This window comes from Schistosoma haematobium, chromosome ZW, assembly GCF_000699445.3.
Source record: "Schistosoma haematobium chromosome ZW, whole genome shotgun sequence".
Taxonomy (NCBI): Eukaryota; Metazoa; Platyhelminthes; class Trematoda; order Strigeidida; family Schistosomatidae; genus Schistosoma; species Schistosoma haematobium.
Window position 1 is genome coordinate 27,595,353 of NC_067195.1, and position 26,024 is coordinate 27,621,376.

Here is a 26,024-nt window from a genome sequence, read left to right on the forward strand (position 1 = left end):
TTGTTCACGTAACTGATCTAATCTGTTGCGTAGTCATTTCCCTGTTTTTGTTTTCTCTCTTGGGTAGAGCTGCATACGCCCGTGAGAGGATGATGCTGAAGGGAGTTAATTGGAAACTTAGTTAGGAATACAGTCATTACTATTTATTATTAAAAAGGAGGTCATTTTTCTTGGCTTATCAACATTTAGGCCACTGTTGTGACATACAGGTTAGGCATAATGGTAAAATCTGATTGGTGGTTATAGATATTTATGTGATGCACTAACATTGTGAATATGGGTTCAATCAATACTTGTATTGAACAAAGTTTAACATATGCATATGAATTTGGTGGGTAACTGCCTATATATATATATATATATATATATATATATATATATATATATATATATATATATATATATATATATATATATATATAAAGCATATAACGCGAACAACTTGAGACATTTGCCAACTTTAGGGAATTTACTAACTGTATAACAGGTATCAGAAGAATAACCAATAAAAAAGCAAGCAATAATGAAACCTCTCTCTTTTAATACAACGCTATTTTCATGAAAAAAGTAATATATATCTCACAGGTACATGTATCTTTATTTAAAGTTAGGAAAAACACTCATAAATTCGTGTATAATTGTAACGACAATGAATGTATTAAATTACTTTACGTCAGCAGATAGTTATTGCTGCTATTTTCGGTGATGCTGTTGATGTACAATTGGGCAGCTACTATTGACTGAAGTAATAACAGATGATTCTTTATAATTTTTAAGTGTCTGTACGTCTGCATGCATCGCACAGCTCATATTTGAAGATGACGACGAAGACGACGAGGAGGAACATATTCGAGAAGTTAACAAACAAGATGAAGATAAGTTGGTGTGGAAAGTTGTAGTAATAGGTTTTGTGAAGATTAGATTCTGTTTGTCTTTATAATGATAAGTTGCATGAGCATAAATTTCAGGGTAACTTGCAAAGTCTGTGAATGAAGTTATGGATGGGATGGCTGGTGCACAAAATCTAGAAGTCTGTAAAAAAGTATTATTAATACCACTATAATCATGATTTACTGAAGCAGAGTGGATAAGTATGTTACCGCGTGTATTTGTCGAGGTATTAGTAAACAATTGACCTATATTGCATGTTGGCAACAGAGATGACATCTAGAAATAATAAGAATCAATTTTATGGAAGTATTTCTCTCATCAATAATATGATCACAATATAGAAAATTAATTACTGGTTCATTACCTTCAAATAAATAACTCTTTTAGCATAAGAATACTACAAAACCCGAAGTCAGTGTTCAAAAATACAGAAAAAAGCTGTTTGTTGATTAATTTTACTATGGACATAAATTATTATGCGTGTTGTAACCAGAAATACTTAAGGACTCAAATTAAGATTATACCTATAGTTACCTATCTTAGTGAGTCTCTGATACTGGCTGAGGTGATCTCGACAATTAATAAATGACATATATAGTAAGAGGATAATGTAATATTCCTGAAGGATGTTACCACAAAATTACACAGGAGGAAGCTGAGTAGTTTTAAATTGTAAACCCCAATGTGTAAATATGAAATGTAATTAAATATGCACACATTTATGAACTAGGATGTCAGTAACAACTGTTTTTTTTGGTGGATAACAAATAAAATGTTGCGACTAATCCCAAAGGTTGTCCGAACAGTAATCTTGAGGGTATAAATCAAGCTTTACGTGATCGTAACAGAATAGGACTGAGATATATTGACTAGTCCAGTATTTGTAAAATATTAGCATTTGTAAAAAACGCATGGGTCCATTATGCGATTAAAATAAATTTGAATTAAGAAACTATCTTGGAATATTTCTGATATGGCGAGTAATAGCTCAATAAACTGGAGTGGGAATGATATATGAAACTGGTTTTTTTCCAATCGTGTGTTATATGGATTTAACAACATTTTAAGAAGGATTACAGATACTTAATTGCATAATATGATATAATATATATGAATTATTATCGTTATATACAACGCAGTTTATTTTATACAACTCTGTCTGTTAATCTAACTGCAAATAAACCATATAAAATGTAGTGGCGAGACTATAATTTATGGACGAACCAATCAGATATAAGATAACGAGTCACAAATTTTGGCGCGAAATTCCTCCATACATTTTGCTAAATAGAGTTTTGGCATTATAGCTAATGTCAGTTCGTGATGAAAACCCTAAATCTAGTTTTTAACCCTAACCATCAACTGTAGATGAGAATTCTGACTGCTTTATAACCCTCACTTTTTCTTTATCAGTAGGTGTCCGCTCTCAAGACTACTTTAGCGTCGCTCTAAGGTCGGCCATAAATTATAGTCCCACCAATGTAGTGTATTTCCAAATCACTGTGATTTATTTTGTGAGTGAAAGAAGTCCTTATCATCGGCCTTCGTACCTTTTCTCGTATATTCAAGCTGTCGTGTAGATTTAGCCTGGGGTTATTAGAAGCGGCTAGGAAACCGGATCGAGCATTTATTTAGCAAGACTTATCAATTTTCACTGTTGCACAATATGTTCCAAATCTCAGACATACACCATAAACTGATGACTAATCACAGATGTGCCAAAAACTGAGTTTGGGCACGTGGTAGCTCAAAAACAGATAAAGCTCTGAAATAAAAATACCTAATTGGTAGAAAACATAAGCACTAAAATAATATGCATCAAGTGGTTTTTGTTCGTATGATAAAATGTATGGAAGAAATTCGTTTGACTTACATCCTGTTGTTTATTAGATGTGAACTGTTTTTCACCTAAACAAAATTTTGTAGGATCATCAACCGAATCACTTGATGACTCTGTCAATGCTGCTGTTGTTGCAAAATACCCGGCATGACTGACAGGATCACATCGACTAGTACTTTTCGGTAAACACTCAAGTTGTTCTATTTTCATCGTAAGTTCTAAGATTTGTAAATCACGTTGTTTAAGGGTTTCTGAATAAAAAATTTTTACCAAAAAAAGATGATGATACAAGACAATATAAAATACCATATCAATATTATGTCAAAAATTCTTGGGACAAAGTCAAACTAGAAGCATCAAGCAAATGATTGGACAGTCAAGATTGCATATATTGTGAAAACGATTGACTAGAAGCATATGAGAAACATGCTAGTTATTGTACTGAATTAAAACAGTGACTGGAGCATGATAGAGCTTTGAGAAAAACCGATAGGACCCTAAATTAGTGGCTATTGATCTGGTTAGTGCACGGATTTCCAGGATGAAATAGTAATGTCCAAAACGAACTGCAGTCATGTAAATGAAGAAAGTGAACGTAGTGTCATTAAAATGTCTTAGGTTTTCTTGGTTTGTATTACTTCCGCTGACTTGCCTTCACAATGGTGTTGATAAATGATGTATCTTGAAATGATGCATTACAGTATCTGGTTTTAAGTAAAACCTTGTTTATAAAAATTTAAAACCAATATCTTAGACAATTTACTTTTAAATTTTAGGGAAATATTTAGTTCCGTATACTCTAATCCATTTGGTATAAAAAGTATGAGGTAGTGAACATAAGACTCATCTATAAAATAACAGGATGTATTATAGAAGATTTTATGATAATATACGTATGATCATCGAAGACATGTCGGTGTACTTAGTAGATAAACTTGATAATAAGTACAAAGAAATGAAACTAAATGAGCGATTATTAATCTGACTTACTCTAATAATTATTGATTCATCTAGCCAAAATAAATAGGCTAACCTGTGACCAAACATAGAAACGAGTGATTCGGATTAGACGATCAATTAAACTTTATATTGACTTTACATATAAGTTAAAATATGATTAAGTGCTACACAAGCTATAACTTTGAACTCCATTATCCGGCAAAAATTCATTTACTTAAACTATGATTGTCTTACATATGAGTTGGTATTGTAGTCTCAGAGCTAGATAATTTAGTTGTGAAGTTTTCATTGTTCTTCTGAACAATGTCATCGGTACGTTGTTCAAAGAGTGAGCCATTAAGATTTATCCACATTTGAAAGCTTGTACCGTTGACCTAAGATTTAGTTGGTTGTCATCTATGACTGTGTTGCTGGCGTATTTGTCTTGGCTGTTCTTCTCTTTTGGCTTTGCGGTTGTTAGTCCTATAACTTATTGCCTGATAGATTTGGTCGATTTCAATTTGTCTTTTGATTGGTGCCGGATCAGTGTATCAGATTTCTCTGGCTTTGTGTCTTCTTCTTAATATTTCGACGTTTCTCTGGTCGAGATCATGTCCAGAATTATACATTCGTATCGATATGATTGCGAGTATACCTTATTATTTAACTGATGTCTACCCTGGGACTTGAACCCAGTACCGTCCACTACACACCAACGCCATCGTTTTGCCCACTTAGTGATTCAACTGATTGAAGGATTCAAAGAACCAATAAAAATTCACCCCATTGCACAAGCTACTCCAACTAAGCTTCAATCAACAGACATATTGAAATCGACCAAATCTATCAGGCAATAAGTTAAAGGACTAACAACCACAAAGCCAAAAGAGAAGAACAGCCAAGACAAATACGCCAGCAACACAGTTATAGATGACAACCAACTAAATCTTAGGTCAACGGTACAAGCTTTCAAATGTGGATAAATCTTAATGGCTCACTCTTTGAACAACGTACCGATGACATTGTTCAGAAGAACAATGAAAACTTCACAACTAAATTATCTAGCTCTGAGACCACATCTCTAACATCCTTAGTCTAAGCCACAAATATTCTCTACCATAAAAGCAAGTGCATCGGACAAGCTAACCTGTTAATTTATCGCACAATATGTGAATACTCTGATAACAGTAATTTAAAAGCATCAAGGTAATATGAGTGCACGAAAGACTTCCTATAGCTATGCTAGTTAGGGCCCTTGAGGGCCTGAACTACATTAGTTGCATTAACTGATACGTCTCAGCTTAATCTTACCGTCTTTCATACATTAGACTTTCAAATCAATTTCTCTGTTTGAAATTCAGATTTAGTAATCCTTTTCATTGTTTTATGTGAAATATTCTAAGATGAGCCTTAAATTCCTTTTTGATAGACATATTACGAAAACCCAGTAAAAAATCACGTGTGTACTTATTGAGAGCCCAGATGAATTTTAGCTGTCGATGTAATAATCTTGGTGGAAAAGTTCACTAGAGATTACAATGAACAGTAATCTTGGAGAAAAACCACTTTAAAAGTCCAGAATAGACTATTATGAATTTACTTGGACAATTATTTCCCTGTGTAAATAACTAAGATATCGTTTTTAATGGAGGTATGTAAAATTATTTATTCAGTGGTTATGACTGGAATTAGTTCTTCCGTTACCTTCATATCATAATGTTTTCCAAGAATTAAACCAGAATCGTAATCAGCTTTTTACAAAAATATAAAACTATTTCAGTGCAATTGGTTTCCCTTATGAATTTGAATAAGCTCAAAACAAAAATTGAGTCAGAATGATTTCAATTCATCTTATTTTTGGGGTTTCTCAACAGCTCCTTACAATCGTATTCGCATCAAAGTGTAACATTGAGATATGATATAATGTAGAGTAACCAACATTGATGATGGAAAGAATAAGAATAACAGAAATTACCAACAACATATATAAAAAATGTAAGGTCATTTATAGATGGAATTCAGAAATACAAAGGATTACGGCAGTAATTATGTGGATTCTGGAGACTGATAAGATGGGCTGTGATAATTATAGAGGATTTGAACAGTTCCACATCACAAATATATATAACAGAGTAATGAGAAGTTGAGAATAGTTAAATGGGTTACGTAATAACTATACAAGATTTGAAGAGCATGCTCTAAAGAATTTGAGACTGGGAGGTGCAACAACTCTACGCAGTGCAAAAGATCAGTATTTTATTGGTAGCGGGCATATTAACGACACTCCCGAGTCCTTCAAAATAATCAGCAGACAAAAAGTACAACTTCTCTTCAGTTTTCCAAAGCAGTAATAATCAGAAAATTCACATCAAGATTAATGTGTCCAGAAAGAGACAATAGTAAATTTATTATTCCGCTGAAACCATCCTTTCATTTACCCGTGTTTTACTCAACCGATTCTCTAGACTTATGTTTACATTCTTATCACTGGATGACATCTATTGAAAAGTCATCGAAAAGAATAGTGCAACTGATAGCCGTTTCAACTTAGTTTGAAACTCATAAGCAATGAGCAATCATTATCTTACACTAAATTGAATTAAAAATGATACATTTTTATGATAAACAGAATTGGAATCGAATTATGTATATTTTCTTAATTCGGTCAATTCATCATACAGAGTTAACTAGTGCTCAGTATTAAACTGTTTCGAACGGAAGAAAAACGACCATTCTAACCTCCAGCTGATGTTCGTCTATGCTCAGATCTATCGCAAAATGTTTCCGTAAGTGGTTTTATGTTTTGTACTTGTGCATACCTGATGGGGTAACGTAGTTCGGTAGGATAAAACAATTTATTAGATAATGGTTTTTGCATAATTAAAGCCATGAGTGGTGGTCGACATAATATCGATAAACGAAAAACAATAGTGACTACCAACCATTTGGGATAGTAATTAGTTTATATCAAGAATAGTTTGCAATAAAACAATAGGTCAGTTTGGAACTAGTGGATTTCAGCATAGAACCTTAGGGGGATTACACAAGTTGTCCTATGGAGCTTATTCTATCCGAACAACAAATTCAACCTACATAAGAGAACTAAGATGAAAAATATCACGATAAATTTTACTTAAGTGCATTAATGTACGATTAAAAAACCACTAAAATGACCACTGACTAAACAAGAGTCAATAAACTTTCTATTTATTGTAGCAATTAATATACACTTTTAATGGAGAATTCATATAAAGATGATTACACTGTTTGAAGTAAAGTATGTATAAAAAGTTACACGAAGTTAAAAGTCCACAAAGGTTTAAAAAAAATTGATCCTAAACTTCTAAGACAAACTTACTATTGAGTTCAGTTATTTCCCGTACAGATGTGTGATATAATGTGAGTAATTCTTGTTTTTGCCAATTCTCTGTACGTAATTTATTTGCCAAACGTTCTCGTTTCTCATTGGCTAAATTGAAACAATTTTCTAAAAATGCATGCCTATGGTTATTTGTTGACGTATGTTGATTAATCATAGCAACATTATGCAAATTTTCTACATCTGAGTTCAAAATGCAACAATAAACATCTTTGGTTATAAAGTGTCCGGATTGAAGTCTACATGACAACGATTGTGAATCGTATTGATGAACACTGCTATCATAATTTGAAGTGTCTACAACCTTTAGGTTTGCGTTGGTTAGACACTTGGAAACCAGCTGACCTGAATGGTGCATTTTGGAAGCTAGTGTTAAGTTTTCACGATATTTCACAGTTAATCTAAGGGCATAAATCTTTGACTCTAGTAGTTGACGTAGTCTGCAGCAATAATTATCCATTATTTTTTCACTTTCGCTTGGTTGAAGTATTACGACATTAGAATTCGACGATGAGTCATTATTAGAAGACGCTCTATATAAATCGAAAGGGAAATAAAATAAAACATCAAGTCAGATTTAAATAAGGATTTGACCAGTACGTTTTTTTTGTAAACTACAATACATGTTAAGATGTCGAAGATCATTAGCTTTCGGACGTAAATAATTAATGAAAAAATATTGTTAAACTGATTGCTAGCGATCTGAGACCAAACGTTAGCAGCCTATGCTTGTTTTCTATCCTGACAGCCCAAGTATTAAAGCTATGATTAGCCCGAAACGAACTACCGTACAGTATACTTGTTATTTTATATTCAGAGAGATGTCTCACCTGTGTTAGATGTGGTACGAGTTAGAAGAGACCAAAATAAAATTCTGTATTCGTGCCGAAGTTTCGTCAGCCACCAGCTTATCATCATTGGTGCGACTTGCACGATAAACAAACTAATCAAAACACTCAGTATACATACATTACGCATTGATACTGCTAGGTTTGAAGCTATTACGAGTTCACTTGGTATGCGAACTCAACAAAGACTTGTGACCGTAGACCAATAAGCTAGCTATTTAATGCGTCCCAACCCCGCTAACTAGAGGAAGAAGTCCAAGCTTGGAACGGGAAAGTATATTCCGTAAGCCAGAAGCACGAGTGAATAATAACAGACACAAATCAAACGTATATATACAGCATAAAACTGTCCTTGGGAAGCGTTGCAAAAATAGCATACTAAAAATACACAACGGACCAATAGCGTTAAAGATTCTCCCAAGTGGGAAATACGACATGAAGGTGAAAAGTGCGCTTTTGGCGCGAAAACAAGGAAATGCAAATTTCCTTAACAGATACAAACCGTTCTTGAGTTAGAATATTGCATTTGGGGGCTAGTTAACTCCCATGTCAAACACTTTTTATATTTTTGCTTTAGATGTCTAAATGATTCTGAACAACGCTTTCTCTGAAGCTTAGCAACTGCTTAAATCGCGTGTTAACCGGAGAGAATGTATAATTGATGACGTCGATAGTTTGAGGGTATATTTACAGAACCCATAGAAAAACTGACAGAGGATAGTCATTCACATTTTAGTGTAGCTATTTTTGTAGTATTAGCTCTGAAAACTCTAAATCATGTTGCCTGCTATATCGCTGTACCCAGCTCCAGTCAATACGCACCATTTTAAACCTCGTATTTTTAGTCTTATCGCTATACAATCAACCTCCCTAGTATAATGGAACACAGAAAAACAATTGTTCGAGTCAATATAGACGTATTAAGTCGTCGTAATAGGCGAGTCTAATCACAGTAGGAGCTATGGCCAAGTAGAAACAATCGAAAAAGCCAGAAAAAGGTGGATTTGAAGTACAGATTATTATACTCGGCTTAGAACCATATATGTTTTATGCAGTTAGTGGAACTAACCAGCTGCCCAGACAGAGGTTCGAGCTTATGCTGTACTGAAAGCCATCTCCTTTACCCCTTCACGAAACCGCCGCTCAACGTATATGAACACACAGTCATGATTTAATTGCGGTTCTAGTAGGTGAAGCGTAAAATCTTAATGCAGAGAGCAGCTTGATTTTTCCTTTTGAGTGGTTTCAGGATACTAAGTATACTGTCGAGTGGGTTTCGACGGTTACCGTGAGCTGCAAAAGTAGTTAAATTTGAACTGAAAAATTACTGTTAATACTTTCCTGAAAAGTGGTGAGGAAGACATGAAATGGAGATTTAGTGAACAATGAGGAATATTTTACTACTAAGGGTTACACTAACCGTAACTTTACACATGCCCATACTGATGATGTCTTGAATTTTAAGCACCACAAAATATGAATTAGAAGGTAAAATAGATGGCAGCTTACAACTCATAAACTTGTCCTGGATATACTATTTATCACAATATTTGACTCTAATTATATACTTTTAAATTCAACCCGAATAAAAAACAATTAGGAATTTTAAGAACAAAACACTAGTTTCTTTAGCATTTACTTACTGAATAAGGGACATAGATGTTGGAATACACTTTTCAGTTGAATTGCTAGGTACATTATCAGCATTATTTGATCCCACAAAACTACGCACAGGAATTACACCAATTTCAGTGAGTTGAGCTTCGACCAACTGACGCAAACGAACTTCTTCACCTAAATTTTGCTCAATTGTGTTTAAATTAACCCGTTCAGTACGGCATTTATTAGTTAGCTTTGAAATACGTGATGAAATACCCTCGTTCTCTTGACGTTGGTTGGACAGACTGAGTCGATTGAGGTGATCGTCATGTTGAAGACTGTTTAATTGGTTACGCAATTGTGTTTCCAGTCCACGCATGGACTGTAATTCGGAACGGAGACGTCTAACGTTACTCTCTAATCTATTGTAAAAATATCAGCAAAGTGTACGTTAGTTGTTAGATAAAGTACAATACACAAAAGTATGCAAATAATCAATACAACGTATTATTTGGAGCAATCAAGGTCATTTTTTCTGCTAGGGAGAAATTAGGTTGTATAGGTATTTGTTATTACATGTCTGTTCTTTCTTCAAACGATAAACACGATGACAACTTTCTAGTTCATATTTCCGCGATAACCCTAGCTGCTACCTTATCGGTTGTTATTCTTTTTAGTTTGCTTCATTACATGTTCAAGATTATTGCACTTTATTATAGAAAGAGCTGTTGTACTTCATTCTTTTACTTCTATTAGGGGTATAAAGCTATACTAAAAATCCTGTCATCTCTATCTTATGCATTATCAATGTTGAAGTGATATAAGTTCGGTTTGTTCGAGTTCCTACTCGTTTGCGTTTGTATAAGGAGAATCCCAATCGTCCAGTAATTAACGATTACCGTAAGTCCGTGCCGAACCATCAAACTAATAGATATAATAGCCTCAAAATAAAGTTACATGGTAAATGTTACCTTGAATAAAATTTATCACTAATAGGAACAGAATTGATCCAACGAACTAAATTAAACGATTCTAGAGCAAATTAAAGAGTAGTATGTGATAAAACACATACAAGTAGCTTCGAAAGTTCTTTAGCTGGTGCCCTGGTACGGCCGAGGGTCGGGAGAGTCCACTCTCCCTCTCGAAATGTTCCCACATGGCCACACGTATACAGCCACTGCAAGGAAGTCCTACCCACTACCTGCCCCCGAATGCCCTGGTACGGCCGAGAGTGGGGAGAGTCCGCTCTCCCTCTCGAAATACTCTCACACGGCCACGCGCATACAGCCTCTGCCAGGGAAATCCTACTCATTGCCGTCTCGTGGCGGGGGTGTTGTTTACGAAAATGAGAGGACGAAAAGCGAATGTCCGGCGCTTTAACCGGATCACAAATCAATGGTGCACACGGGCTCCAGTATCCTGCGGGAACAAATGGCGTATGAACCAATCGTTGGTCACCGGCTACCATGGGATTGCATCTCCTTACGATGCTCCACTGCCTTGTGGGTTAGACCTTTAGGTCAAAGGCTCGGGGAATGGCCACCTAAGAAAACCATCTGCTTCGGTATGGGCACCCGGGCAGTATCACAGCCCACACACAAATATGATGAACTGCCTATAATTATGGAAATTACTTTTCTCGCTTCGAAAAACAAGCAATTGATTCAAATTATTATCATTACAATTATTGTCATTATTAATACTATTATTATTATTACTACTATTATTGTCATTATTATTATTATTATTATTATTATTATTATTATTATTATTGTTATTATTTTCCACATTAGTCACCCTCTTTTATACTTATGCAGCGGCTCGTCTTTGGTGGAAATTCGGCTCTATCTAAACGTTCTCGAGTCACTGTCCGGTTGAAAATTGTATGTTACCACTGAATACGAATACTGAACTAGTTTTTCTGAAACCACGTGCACCATTCAAACTGGCTGCCTTAAACGTTAGCACATTTATGCAGGTCGGACAACAGATAGGGCTGGCTCTATTTAGAAAGGTTTAATATCGACGTTTGTTGTCTATCCGAGACCCGTGTTCAAGACTCTGGCGAAGTACTACAAATTCGATCTCCATCTGTCGCTTCGAAAAGCTTGTTTTACGTGCGCCTATCCAGGGACCCTGTAGCATCTTCGTCTGGTCTTGCTGGCGTTGGTGTCGCACTAAGCGCTAGAGCTGAGGCAGCACTAGTCGATTGGATCCCCATTAACAGTCGGTAATGTGCTGTTAGATTAGAAAGTTCCATCAAAGTGAGAAGAAATCGGCGTGAGAAACGATGTCTTTTCGTCATCTCCGCCTATGCCCCGACAGATTGCAGTCCGGATGCAATCAAGGATGAGATTTACCACCAGTTATCTGTTCTTCTCCAGAAAGTGCGTTCGACAGATATTGTGGTACTAGCCGGAGACTTGAATGCTCAGGTCGGGCGTCTAGGCACAGAAGAGTCGTTTAGGTGGCCGATGGGGACTCGTTGGTCGCAGGTCAGATAACGGGGACCGTCTAATGCAACTGTGCACAAACCACAACCTGTTTCTGGCTAGCACTAACTTTCGGCACAGTCATCGCCGATGTGCCACCTGGCGTCCTCCCTCTGCATCTCAAGCCTGGACTCAGATTGATCACATCGCGATCAGCTACCACTGGCGTGGTTGTGTACAAGACTGCCGCTCCTTTAGGAGTACCTATCTGGACTCTGACCATGCCTTGGTCCGCGCCAATCTTGCCTTACTTTTCAGTGGACAACGAAGTGACCGCCATCAACGGATTGATATTAGCAAGCTGGTTGCAACTTCTGTTGCAAGTAAGTATCGAACCGAGCTAGCCTCTAGGCTAGCTACCACTCCACCGAAAAGTATAGATGAGCATTGGTTGCAATTGCATGACGCCATGAAAATGGCGGGTACAGTCAGTTGTGGGTTCGCGAACCGACCCGCTTATAAGCACTGGGTTTCTTCAGGTTCCTTACAACTCATCGAAGCCCGTCGGTCTACTCCGGGTGACCGTGAGTTTGACCATAAACGAAGGATGTTACGTAAGGAAATTGGGCAAAGCTTGCGTAAGGACCAAGAAGCCTGGTGATCGAAGCGTGCTAATGAGCTGGAAGCAGCAGCTGCATCTGGTAACTACCGGAAGCTCTTCCAACTCATCCGAGCCACTGGCAACAAGAAGTCTGGTGTGAGTGAAACAATCTGTGAGGATGATGGGATGCCAATCACTAACATCCATCGACGTCTTGGACGATGGGCAGAATTTTTCGAAGGGCAGTTCAACTGGCCTGCTGCTCCGGCAACATCGGTCAGACTGTCCTGCCCTCCATGGTCGGTGACGACTGATCCACCAAACGAGGAGGAAGTCCGCAAGGAACTCCAACCCTTGAAGCGTTACAAATCACCTGGCACAGATGACTTACCTCCGGCTCTTTTTAAAGATGGTGGTGACTTTCTGACTAAGGAATTGACGACGTTGTTTACAAAGGTTTGGGAACTAGAGAGTGTAACAACGTCATAGAATGAGTCGATAGTTGGCCCTATCTTTAAAAGGGTTCACGTCGTTCCTGTAACAACTATCGGGGGATAAGTCTACTTCCGATTGCGTCCAAGCTATTGGCTTCCGTCATACTTCGTAGGTTGTTCAAAACCCGAGAAAGATTGACTCGCGAGGAGCAGGCTGGGTTTCGTTCTGGTCGAGGATGTATTGATCATATCTTTACCCTCCGCCAAATGTTAGAACACCGCCATACTTATCAAAGGCCAACAATCGTAGTGTTTCTTGACATCAGGGCTGCCTTCGATTCGTTGGACAGGGCTGTTCTCTGGGATTGTCTATTGAAGAAGGGTGTGCTTGAGAAGTTTATTAACATCCTAAATGCCCCATATACAAACACCTCGGGTAGAGTGAGGGCATACAACCACCTCTATCCATTGTTCCATTCGAGCAGTGGGGTTAGGCACGGTTGCCCAATCTCACCATTCCTCTTCAACTTCGCCATCGATGACATTCTGGAAACAACTCTGATGGATGTAAGTAATGGTGGTGTGGATCTGTTGCCTGGAGAAAGACTTCTCGACCTTGAGTATGCGAACGATATTGTCTTACTGTGCGATAATGCCCAAGGCATGCAATCCTTACTTAATCAGTTGACAATCAGTGTCCGTAGGTATGGTATGTGCTTTGCACCTCCGAAGTGCAAAGTACTTCTACAAGACTGGCAGGATTCCAATCCTGTACTCACCCTGGATGGTGAGCAGACAGACGTAGTCGAGATGTTCGTGTATCTGGGTAGCTGCATAAGTGCTGGTGGGGGTGTGAGTGATGAGATCAATGCACGAATAGTGAAAGCCAGAGCGGCTTATGCCAATCTGGGCCACCTTCGGCGCCTTCGTGATGTTAGTCTGGCTGTAAAAGGTCGGATCTACAACGCGTCGGTGAGAGCAGTTTTGCTCTATGCTTGTGAAACCTGGTCTCTCCGAGTTGAGGACGTTAGACGACTCTCCGTGTTCGATCATCGCTGTCTCCGAAGGATTGCTGACATCCAGTGGCAACACCATGTCAGTAATGCAGAGGTTCGGCATCGTGTGTTCGGGCACAGAGATGATAATGCAATCGATGTCACCATCTTGAAACACCGACTTCGATGGCTTGGACATGTTCTACGAATGTCCTCCCAGACAATTCCACGTCGTGCATTATTTGCCGACTCTGGGACTGGTTGGGAAAAGCGGAGAGGTGGTCAGTGCATGACATGGTGTCGTGGCATGAAAGAAAGCTGCAAAGGACTGGCTTCTGTTGGTCCTTCACGACTCCCTGGTTGGGGTCTGAGAGATGGTGCAACACAGTGGCTAGAGACGTTATCAGATATGGTTCAGAATAGTAGCCAGTGGCGATCCTGCTGTAATCTTCCTTTACTTTCTTCATAAAAAGTGGTTGTGTCTCCCTTGACTGAAAGATTTCTTCCGATTGTACCTTTGCGTTCCCTCATTACTACCACACTACCTTACACCAATCTCTTCGTTATTATTCTCTCTTTTTTTCTATTTCTATTCGAATTCTCATTGTTTTGTGTGGCGCATATATATTGGCGCTCTCTTGTACCAATATTTATGTGTTCAAATAAATAAATAAATAAATTACCCACTACCTAGCGGTGTTGTTTACGAAATTGAGAGGACGGAAAGCAAATGTCCGGCATCCTAACAGGGGTGGTGGACAAGAAAGGTTCAACTAGGTGAGATAAAAAACCCTGATTGCAAACAAATGGTGCACATGGGCTCCAGGATCCCGAGGGAACAAATAACGTATGAACCAGTCGTCGATCACCCGACCGAAGCTGCTACCTTGACGCGGTGGTCGAGCTTGCCTATCGTGATGACCCAACAGAGCTATATTGGCTGGAACATATGTTCCTGTAGGTTCTACCATGCCAGGAAGGTCGATTGGAGAACGGTAAGACTAAAAGCAGCAACTCGAGGTCGGAGGGCGAAGTCGTACTGCTGACTGTAGAGGGGTGTGACAGCAGTAAGGTGTTTCCCTCGGACAACCAGCATCTGCAGCGATGCTGCTTTCCCACAAGGAGGGGTGGGGTTAGAAAAGGTCGACCCTAACAATGTCACACCTCACCTTACCTCACGGATTTCCATCTCCGGCGGTAAGGCCCTTTGAAGAACGGAGCTAACACATTAAAAACCTTCCACGGAAAGGCCGTGCGCGACCGGCCTCAAGCAGTTGTCCCTTGGGCTTTGCGGTCACGCTCCCAGGTCGTTAAGACCAACACTAATCCAATTTCCTTTTCAGGTTCTTCAAGAAATACCCTTCCACGGTGTGGGCAGCCGGGAAGTGATATCAGCCCTCATACCCGTAACAGCACACGAGACCAAGTTGGTCACATTCAAACCCTTCCTACACCTCCTAATACCTCTCTTATCTCCATGACTAACCCTCCTCACGTCTCTTTATCACCTCGCACCGCTAGGGCAAACGATTCGAGTACGCGGAACGCCCTACAATAGTAGTATTTCTCGACCAGTATTAGCAATGAGATTAACCGAGGTCTTAGGTAGAATTTGGGGACTGGACGTAATCCCATCTGACTGGTCTCCATCACTGATTGTGACAGTCCATAAAGAAGGGCAAAAGTCCTCTTATGACAATCACAGAGGAATCAGATGACTAATATAGTGTCTAAAATATTAGCCTCAATAATACTTCGATGCCTAATCAAAGCTCGTGAAGAGCAGATTAGAGAAAACCAGGCCGGTTTCCGACCTGGACGTGGTTGTATAGACCAGATATTCACACTACGTCAGGTTCTAGAACACAGACACACATTCAGACGCCCCATAATCGTAGTATTTCTCGACCTTAAGGCGGCATTCGACTCTGTTGATCGTGAGGTTCTATGGCAGTGTTTGTCATTGAAAGGAGTACCAAAGAAGTATATTAACCTTGTAAAGGCTCTTTATTCGAACACAACTGGTCGAGTGAGAGCTTATGGCGAACTGTCATCAGAATTGATTACCTCAAGTGGTGTTCGTCAGGGCTGTCCACTCTCTCCTTTCTTGTTCAACTTTGTCGTCGACGTACTTTTAGAGATGACACCTTCCTCGTCTAGATTTCCAGGGGTTGAACTTCTACCGGGAGATTCACTTGTTGACTTAGAATATGCTGATGACATAGTTCTATTTGGTGAAGACGCTGACAAAATGCAGAGTCTTCTGACCACTCTAAGCAACAATGCAAGCATGTTCGGGATGCGATTCTCTCCCTCGAAATGCAAAATGTTGCTTCAGGATTGGGTTGCATTGACACCCGAACTAATGATAGGGAGTGAAGTAGTTGAGCGTATCGACTGCTTCACTTATCTTGGAAGTCTCATCAGCCCTTGTGGTCTGGTGTGTGACGAAATCTCAGCACGGATACAGAAGGCTCGACTAGCTTTTACCAACTTGCGTCATTTATGGAGTAGGTGAGATATCCGTCTACCAACCAAAGGACGTGTTTACTGTGCAGCAGTTCGTTCCGTCCTACTTTATGGCAGTGAAACATAGCCGGTAAGAGTAGAGGATATTCGTAGGTTACTAGTATTTGATCATAGGTGTCTTCGAAATATTGCCCGTATATCCTGGGACCATGGAGTAAGTAACACAGTTGTCAGGAAACGGGTACTAGGTAAGGATGGCAAATCAATTGATGAAGTAGTGAAACTTCATCAGTTGAGATGGATGGGACATGTGTTACGTATACCCAACCACCGACTGCCTCGATGTGCGATGTTTTGTTGTATAGGAGTAGGTTGGAAGGAAGCTAGGGGTGGCCAGACCAAAACATGGCACAAGTCCATGAAGTCACTGACAAGTAGACTGAGTCATATTGGTAGGTGTAGACTACCTGGTTGGGGACCGCGAGATGATAGCAACCGATGGTTAAAGACCTGAATGACATGGCTCAAAATCGTTTGCAATGATGCAGGTGCATCCACTCTTTGTGTTCTCTCAAATTCTAATCTTCTGAATTCTTCACGCCCCTTTCTTTTTTTTATCTTTCCAAATTTATTTCACTGGATAATACTCCTTGAATAACATCTTCAAACCCTAATTTTTTCTGATTACAGCTTATAATTTCACTACATCTAGCACTACGGGATTTGAATCGACCACTGCATTTCTGTGCTAATGTGGTGTGGCAACTCGAACTGATGTACGTACGTACGAAGTTCTACGTTGTTACTGACTGACTGAATCGTCGGTCACCGGCTACCATAGGACCGCATCTCCTTACGTTGCTCCGCTGTCTTGTGGGTTATATCTTTAGGTCGAAGGCTCCGGATGTGGCCCCCTATTAAAGCACCTGCTTCCGTTTGGACACCCGGACAGTATCATAGCCCACACAAAAATCAAGTGACTTGTGTGACTCATATATATTCGGCGCCCCTTTGTACCAATATTTATGAGTTCAAATAATTAAATAGATAAATAATAAGTTGGTAAAGACACGCAGTGAATAGGAATTAATACCATAAAGAAATTTTTTAACTAACTTGATTAAGTTAATTCTATAAACAGAGTAGATAAATAAAAACTAAAACGTTCAATAACTAGTTACATACGGAATTATAGCCTACAAATTTGACAGAATGACTGTCAAACACATTGTAAATGTTGTAGTGATTCAGTTTAAAAATGCAAAAAGACTAAAGACCGTTAAATTAACACGAATTCGCATACCTTGTTACTGGATCTTCCTTAGCACCTCGTTCACGTACTGGTTTCCCACTACTAGATTGCTTAGGAACACAACCATTAACTGAAGGTTTAGAATTAGAGTAAAGGTTTACTGAATTCTCTGTGGTATATCGACGACTAATTTGCGATCCAGACGGACTTGACTCAAGGCACTGAACAGCTCGACGTAGACCAGCATCAACAACACAAGTATTTGATATTACTCCATTTACTATTGTAGTCGAGGAATGGTTAAAACGTGCAGTTCGACTGTAAGTATAGCATGTGGAATGATCGAAAATACTTAACAGAAAACATTTATCACATGAACTAGACATAGTCGTAAAGTTTAAATGCAATGCAAGGATACTTGTCTACCAATATGATATATATATATATATATATATATATATATATATATATATATATATATATATATATCATATTGGTAGACCTAGCAATGACAGAGAAAAAAGCTGCAAGAGAAGGGGAAACATGAGGCAACCATACGATACGATGAAGTCAGATGGAAAATATGGTGAACGAAAGCAACAAACCAATAACAAAGTTAAAAATAAACGGTGAGATTCAAGAGCAACGGAATAGGAGAGCACAACACTATCAAGAGCTCTAAAACAGACCAGCCCAACAAAACCCCCTAGGAATCGAAGCAACACACGAAAACTTCCCTACAGATGTTATCGCACTAACAGTAGAAGAAACCAACATGGCCAAAAAAAGTCAAGAATGGTAAAGCAGCAAAACTGGACACCAGACCAGATGGTGCATTGAATTCTGACATGGAAGATGCCCCAAGGTTTCTTCAGACAGATTTGGGAGGGAGAACAAGTTCCGACAGACTTGAAAGATAGATATCTCATCAAGCTACTGGAGAAACGAGATCTTAGCACGTGAGAGGGCAAGAGGCATCATAATAATATCAGTACCAGGAAAATTTCAACGGTGTTGTTAAACCGAATGAAGGATTCAGTACATGTTCAACTTCTAGACAAACATGCTGGATTTTGTAAGGATCGACTATGCACCGGCCAAATGGCGACACAATCAATCGAATGAAACTCATCACTACGCACCAACTTACTTAAATATGGAAAAACATTCGACAGAGTGGATAGGAGGACCTCATGGGACGTTCCTCGACACTATGATCTATCTGAGAAGATTGCCACAATCGTACGGAATTCTTACAACAGACTGCACTGCAACTTTATGCATTGGGTGCAGTTCAAAAATGTATTCCAAGTGAAGACCAATGACAGACAAAGCTGCTCACTCTCCCCCTTTCTCTTTCTTCTGGTGGTTAAGTTGATCATGAAGACCTCCATATCTGAGGGGAAGCACAGAATACAGTGGATAGCTTGGATGCAGATAGACTATTTGAACTTCACAGATGACCTAGCTTCTCTATCCCATTCACAGCAACAAATACAGGTGAAGACAGTCAAAGTAGTGTCAGTCTCCACAGCAGCAGGCCTCAACATTCACATGAGAAAAGTAATATCCTAAAATATAAAGCGAAGACCAACCAAGTTAAACTTCATGGGGAAGCTCTGGAGGTGGAAACTTTTACGAACCTCAGCAGTATCACTGATAAGCAAGCGGGATGTGATGCAGGCGTTGAGGCACGGACTGACAAAGCAAGACCAACATTCATAAGATTGAAGGACATCTGCAACTCAAAAAACTGTCAGAATTTTCAATAGGAAAATCAAGACAGTACTATTGTACGGAGCTGAAATTTTGAGAACTACTATAACCATCATAAAAAGTACATATATTTATAAACAGTTGTATACGCAAGATACTCTAGATGCGTTGATCAAACACCATCAGTAATAACCTACTCTACTACAGAACCCATCAGCAACCAGTTGAAGAAGAAATTAAGAAGAGACATTGGGGGTGTATGGGCCAAACATTATGGAAACCATTGAGATCATGAACCGATCGATGTCAGACCACCACTGAAAACGTGGAAGCACTGAACGGCTGCATCTTCATATTGTGGGACTCCCCAGCAGTGCGCATCCACGGTCCCGCTCACGAGATTCGAACCCAGGGCCTTCGGTCTCACGTGCGAACGCTTAACTTCTAGACCACTGGGCCGAAATCCATTCACTCTCAACAGTTGTTATACGTGCTCGACAGAAAAATGAACGGCTCAATTTGTCTGATGGAATTTCAAAATGTTAGGTCCAAAGAATAATATGCGTTATTGTTCCACGAATATTTTATAAACAATTTAAGATACACCAGTTGAAATACATTCCTTAATTCAAGCAGAGCATATAGCTTATAATATGGGATTTTAAAATACCAATGTGATAAAACAGGTAAAGCATACCTATCAAAATCCAAGTATTGTTTATCAACAGATCTGAGATAGCCGAAAAACCAACGAACTAAACGACCAAAACATAATTGACCAAAGCGAAAAGGTATGAATACCGATCGACTAGAAAAATCTGATGAGAACTAGTAAACAAAAAACAAGATATTCCGGAAAATGAAAAACACGACGATTAGCATTAAAAATAAAGTCTGATAATTGGAAATCTAATCAATCGAATATATCAATGAGAAGTGGTTGAGAGATGACAGCTCACAACGAAATTCGTTAGATGCTAAAATGCTACACGAGTGTCCAGCAAAGCTCATCCTTCTACTGATAGATGAATACAAAAATATCTAACGCGAAATAAAAAATGACTACAAATTATGTCATGCGAACGTGATCACTGCAGTTTCTCAAATCATCTAGTGAATTTAAGCCTTGACTATCGAGTTTAGCGACTTGTATACGCACTTAATAACTGCCGCGCCAACGACATAGTGGAGAAATCCTACCAAAGATCTTCGAAGCTACTTCAAATATTGAAGCTTCAATGTGTAGTTATGTAACAGAATACTTCAGTATTCAAACAAAAATGCTAAGGTTTGTATTAGAATGCGAGTGACATTTTGACAATGTCAATCAAGTATACTTCATGTAGGAGCTGAAGACATTGTTTAGAATGACAATGGATGCTCTGCAACTAAGCCATATGGGTCGGAAAACTCATAGTCACTAATAGAGTCCGTCTGAGCTACAAATTTTATTGATTATCTCAATGGTGATGCTTTCTTGAAATTCTCCCAAAAACGAACATCGCGCGGCTGGTATTAGGTTTAGACAAAAGTCAGAACACTTCTCCTACCAGGCACTGACTTTATTACAATTGTCACGTAGGTTATCATTCAGCTAGTCATCAGCAACGTAGAACCGGGTATGCATTTGCGTCGGCCCACTTTCCCGTACCACGTCAGCATAGTCGGGGAAGTTACCAGGATGAATATAAAAGTGGTTGAAGTAGTTGCGGCAGTAATGGTAATAGTAGTAGTAGTAGTGGTAGTAATATCAGTTGAAGTGAAAATATACTAGACATAGGGAATCATTTTTCAAAAAGAAACGGTTAGTTTGTGGAATCAAAAGTATGAAATAATTTTGGAACTCAAATTATATAACTATGGGTAAAATGGAAGAACGTTTGAGCATCTCTTCTTAGAATGAGACCTTGAACTGTGATCGTATGAAACTCTAAGGATGAATGAGAACAATACCCGTTGATAAAAGACTCACTCAAGTTGCAAAGTGTGCGGAAAATAAACTCAACAATTACGAGAATGTGACAGTGAGACTCAAACTGATATAGCCTAGCTCCAAACTTAGTCTGCGATGAAATTAGTCGCAAGGACTGACAATAAGAATTTGCGGATATCATCAAGTGGTTACTAGTCGATCTTATTAGGCTAAGGGAGAGAGAACAAAGTAAGGCAATCAAGGTGCGCATCTTTCCAGATTTTGAAGGTAGTTGGTGCTAATATTGTGGTCCCATGTCTAATGACCAAGATGTCTTTGGGGGTCAACGTAACAATGGGAGTTTTCACATAATGAGTGGTAGAAGCATTGTCATTCGTTTGTGAGCAATGCAGGACCTGGTAACAATGCCCATTAGCATGTCAGCAAACTTCAGACTGGGGTAATAAGGGAGACTATTGTTCGAGTCATGCAAGGATGTTATTTGCATCATTATGAAAAGAATCTACAGCCTGTCCAAGGAATAGTTTGATAGTAAGCTACAATGGCTTAGGCGATATTTTACCATTCTTTTGAATTAAGTGACTTGTAGTCACACGGAGAAAGAACAGAAGTTAAACACCCACACAAAGATCATAGTGTAAACAATATCAATTTTTCAAAAACATGTTATTGACGGGAGAAGGAGCAAAAATGTGAAACTATGGAAACTGTTTTTGGCGGGATCAGTTTGTGTATATCCTGTTTCTTAACTAAGGAAAGAGTTCATAGTATTTGAATATTTTTCCGATTGAGAGCTATGATCTTACCGATAAGCTGTTGAGTTGCCTTCAACAGTTCGGAAATAACAGTTAGTGGACTATGTACCTATGACTCAACTTTTGTGACAACTATCCGTATTGTATACCTATTGAGATTCGTTAGTCAGTGTTGTGGGCTTAAATTCTACGTCGTTAATCACGAGTTATCAGTCTAAAATAAAAGTAAAAGAAAAAACATCAGGTACTTGGATGACTTTTTAGTGTTCTGATTGGTAACAAACAGACGATTTTGAAGAGAAGACCGTTGGTATACACAGCAAATGTCTAGGCACACTATAAATTATACGCTCAAAGAGAATTAGATCATGTTGAAAAAGGTAAACAATGAACAAACCAGAAAATAGCACTTCTTTGAGAAGTCAGTGACTGTAGATCCAAACAATACCGGAAGGTTTAAACCTCCTAAGATGAATCCTCTATGAGGCGTAAATCAGAATTTTGTCACTGTAACATGGTAGTTGACGTATTGGCTAAAGCGTCACACTTTAGCAAGTGACTGAAACTACATAGTTAAGACCGAATTTGAACTTGATTTGTTTTCTCGGGTTTGCTGCCGCAGATCTCCATTTAGGCATCGAATGGTTATCAATGCTAATATGTTAGACAACAAATAAACCAAGCTGACTCTGTATTGTTATCATGAGGGAGTTTACTCCCTTTTTATAAGATTGAAAAATGATAGAATTTTGTTTATCTACCAAACGTCAACTAATAATGAGTTATTATGGTTAGGGACCCACTCTTTAAGACAGTTAACATTGACTTATTAGGAACAAATAATCCTCACTGCATAAAGTTGGCTATAGATTTTAAATTTCGTTGGTAGGTGGAGCTGATCACTTAAGACCTCTAGTCATTTTATCTTGTCATAAGCAGAATACTTATTCACGTAAATATTTAAATGATGTAAGTCTTGCTTATTCGTAGAGCATCATGATCAATTAGAGGTTGACAAACCATTGAAATATACAGCTGTATATAATCTGTATATTCAAAAATGTACTACGATATTAAAGGTAGATGAGTAATGAGGTTTAAAAAATGAGATAAGAACTCACATCATCAGACATTGCAACTTCATAAACTTCTAGGGAATCCTTTTGAAAATAATTAAGACTATGTTGAACGTCTGATTCAAGTATGTTTGAATGTAACAGAAACTTACAAGCGTTGTCGTTTACCGACGACAGTGGGAGAGCTTCATAAAGAATTCGAAAATGCAGGTAATTTTGCCTTCTAACATTCATTCTTTTAAACTAAACATCCTATATAAAGCTTGAAAAGTACCTACATCTCGATAGCTGATATCCAGGTACCGTTTTAGAGAAAATCCCACACATACTACCGAGTAGCCAATACTAAGGGCGTTTAATCACACTAATTTCATCATACCTGTGTGCTGCAAATGGACGGAAAACATAAATGCTGTGAGTGGATTTTGTCGCTTTTGAGTAGAGACTAAATTCAAAATATATGAAAACAAAACACAGCGACAAAGTGAGGAAACACAACCCTTGATCTGAAACTTTTATTATTTAGTTAGTCATCACACTAACCAGTGTGCCGAAAAAGGTATAGCCACACATACGCACTACCGAATGTGTAAATCCATGACACAGGGATCAAGAAGAAACACATTAGATCAATTGTAATCAAAATAATAATAAAGACAATTGTGTATTGCTGCATGTGAAATATGAACAGACATAATATTTACCAGTCCTTGGAACTTCAGTGAATCATGTATTGAGCAAACAGATAGCCAAACAGGCCAAAAGTACTCAAACCTCATGTCCGTTGATTGATTTACTACAAACAGTACTCCCCATATTATGGATATCAGGAGGTATTGGACGTAACTGAGGATTGTTGGAAATATTTTGAATACTTACGACAGAGATAGTAACTCGAATACCTTGCTTCGTTTACAGGAACGTTTCAGTCTGTTTAAGTCAACATTTTTACGGCGAGTGGGCATAGCCACTTAAAGCAAACATCAGACGAAACTCAACAGCCTGATTCGTGTACTCGATTGGCCCGCTCAGTAAACTGTTCTTATGGCGAAGACATTGCAAAGAAAACTAGAAAATAATTTTCCAGCTCTAAAATCAACTTTCAACGTTCACAGTATTGCTAAATTTATACCGCAAAAAACATCTTATTGAGCTTCCAGTTTGCAATAATGTAATGAATTATTCTCAACTATTAGTTTGTAGTGACTCACATTTATCACGAGAACACGACTGGTTTAATAAAAACAATTATTATTATGACCAACTGTACCAGTGTTTGTTTTAATGTGCTTTTGTTTGACTGTGCTAATGACAGCTATTTTGTGCTTCCATTATTATACTTACACCTTCGATTGTAACTTCGCGCGAATTCGGTTACCTTCTGTAACCAAGGTTGTATCCTGGCACGATCTCGGTATCCTTTCGATGCCACGAGATCGCCAGCAAATATAACTCGACTTGGTCCATTAATTGCCTTCTGATATTTGACTTCTCGGAGATTTTATGGGTTATTAACTTTGTTGATACCTTTTGCGTTTATATATTGTCTGGTCCACCACAATCCTTTTTTAAAACGCGTGGATTAGTTTAAACAAACCCACCTCAAATAGAAGCACTACGATTACGAGGGTTAACCATGTTGTGTTTCTTCTGACCTCTGTCAACCGCAAGCCTTGATTTTCGAGCTAGGGTTAGCTGCGAGTATGCAATAATGAAACATACACTGGAAAGAAACCCTCAATATACATGGCTTTGCTAGCCTTCTACATTGGTGCTGACCCCATTGGTTTGAAGATGCCACACGTATTCGCAATTTGACAACACCTTATATGGTCGAAACATGCCAACCCAATCAAATCGGAAGTCAGAAGCAACGACGTTCAAAGATATATTTGACATGCTCTCGATATGTAGGGAAGTGATTAATTTACGAAGGCTAGTGGTCGTAGGAGATGTGGAGCACGGCGTACACAATCGTAATCTGGTGCGGGTGAGTAAGCGGGCGTCTTCACTTAGGTGAGATCAGTGAAACTAATGCGGTCAGCATCAAATGCCGAAGATTTACAGAGCTATTGGTTTAGGAGATTTATTTACGTCTACAGATCAATCAACCAGATTGTCGGGTAGTTCTAACCCTAGGACCTGTCCAGTCAGAAGTCGAAACTCAAGGGGTTTGTCGTCGGTAAACAACCTTCTGATAGCTTGACATGTTCAGCAGCGCCTGGTTGACTTTATTTATTATAAGGGGCCATGTTGTAAAATAAGTTATTAAAACACAGGTACAATGAAAATTTCGATCCATCTTGAGCTTCATCGGCTTTTTTTCCAGCCGTCATAAGAGTGGAAGAAAGGACACATGATTACATTTCGAAATACACTCGTACGTGCGTAAAAACACAGAATAGGCAAAGAAAGGAAAACAAACTTATATAAATGCGTTCTGATTACATGCAATAGCGTGGGAAAGATCTCGAAAACTTGTTTTTTTTGAGAAAATAAAAATATACACATGTAAACAAACATAATATCAATAAAAAGTTTAGTTTCTTTTCCAGATGAAAACATTAAAAAGATATGAGCATATTAAAAATACTTTGTTTTTGTTCGTTTGGAAATAATAACACAAAAAATCGAGGCGAAACAAAGTGTCATGTGGTGCCTTACGTGCAGTAATCCTTTAGGCATTCTGAAAGCCTTGAAGTGGTATTTGGCCCTAATCACACAATCCTCAAAGCTGGACACGAGACATCTGGGAAAATGGACATTCAACATTTAACGCGGAGAAAAACTCAACGATGGAGAAGGCGAAAATATTGAATTGAATTAGCTGGAATTAATCGGATGGCACGACTCGGTCTGGCAGGG

At 38.5% G+C, this 26,024-nt stretch overlaps 1 protein-coding gene across 2 annotated transcripts; it reads right to left on the reverse strand.

Annotated features, from left to right (window-relative positions):
- Nucleotides 1-518: 518 nt before the first annotated feature.
- TMEM57_1 (Transmembrane protein 57) lies at nt 519-24,873 on the reverse strand. Of its 2 annotated transcripts, XM_051210888.1 has the most exons (14): nt 24,039-24,873; nt 23,864-24,005; nt 23,703-23,829; nt 23,539-23,665; nt 23,438-23,504; nt 23,312-23,402; nt 23,205-23,275; nt 20,093-20,223; nt 17,731-17,997; nt 9,541-9,918; nt 7,029-7,582; nt 2,765-2,982; nt 1,075-1,167; nt 530-1,032 (listed from the first exon to the last, which is right to left on the reverse strand). In XM_051210888.1, the coding sequence occupies exons 1-14, from the start codon at nt 24,122-24,124 to the stop codon at nt 694-696; spliced, it is 2,691 nt and encodes an 896-aa protein (XP_051070912.1). In that variant the 5' UTR covers nt 24,125-24,873; the 3' UTR covers nt 530-693. The 2 variants fall into 2 exon arrangements, with proteins under 2 accessions (XP_051070911.1, XP_051070912.1); XM_051210889.1 differs by having other exon boundaries at nt 519-1,167.
- Between the last annotated feature and the right edge of the window lie 1,151 nt (nt 24,874-26,024).

Bases quoted from the DNA above. Each gene is read 5' to 3' on its own strand.
- TMEM57_1 (XM_051210889.1), bottom strand. From the start codon at position 24,124: ATGCCCACTCGCCGTAAAAATGTTGACTTAAACAGACTGAAACGTTCC. The intron at 24,006-24,038 runs GTAAGTATTCAA...AACAATCCTCAG, and splicing joins TTCGAGTTACTATCTCTGTC to TTACGTCCAATACCTCCTGA. The intron at 20,224-23,204 runs GTGAGTTCTTAT...TTTGTTTACTAG, and splicing joins AAGTTGCAATGTCTGATGAT to TTCTCATCAGATTTTTCTAG.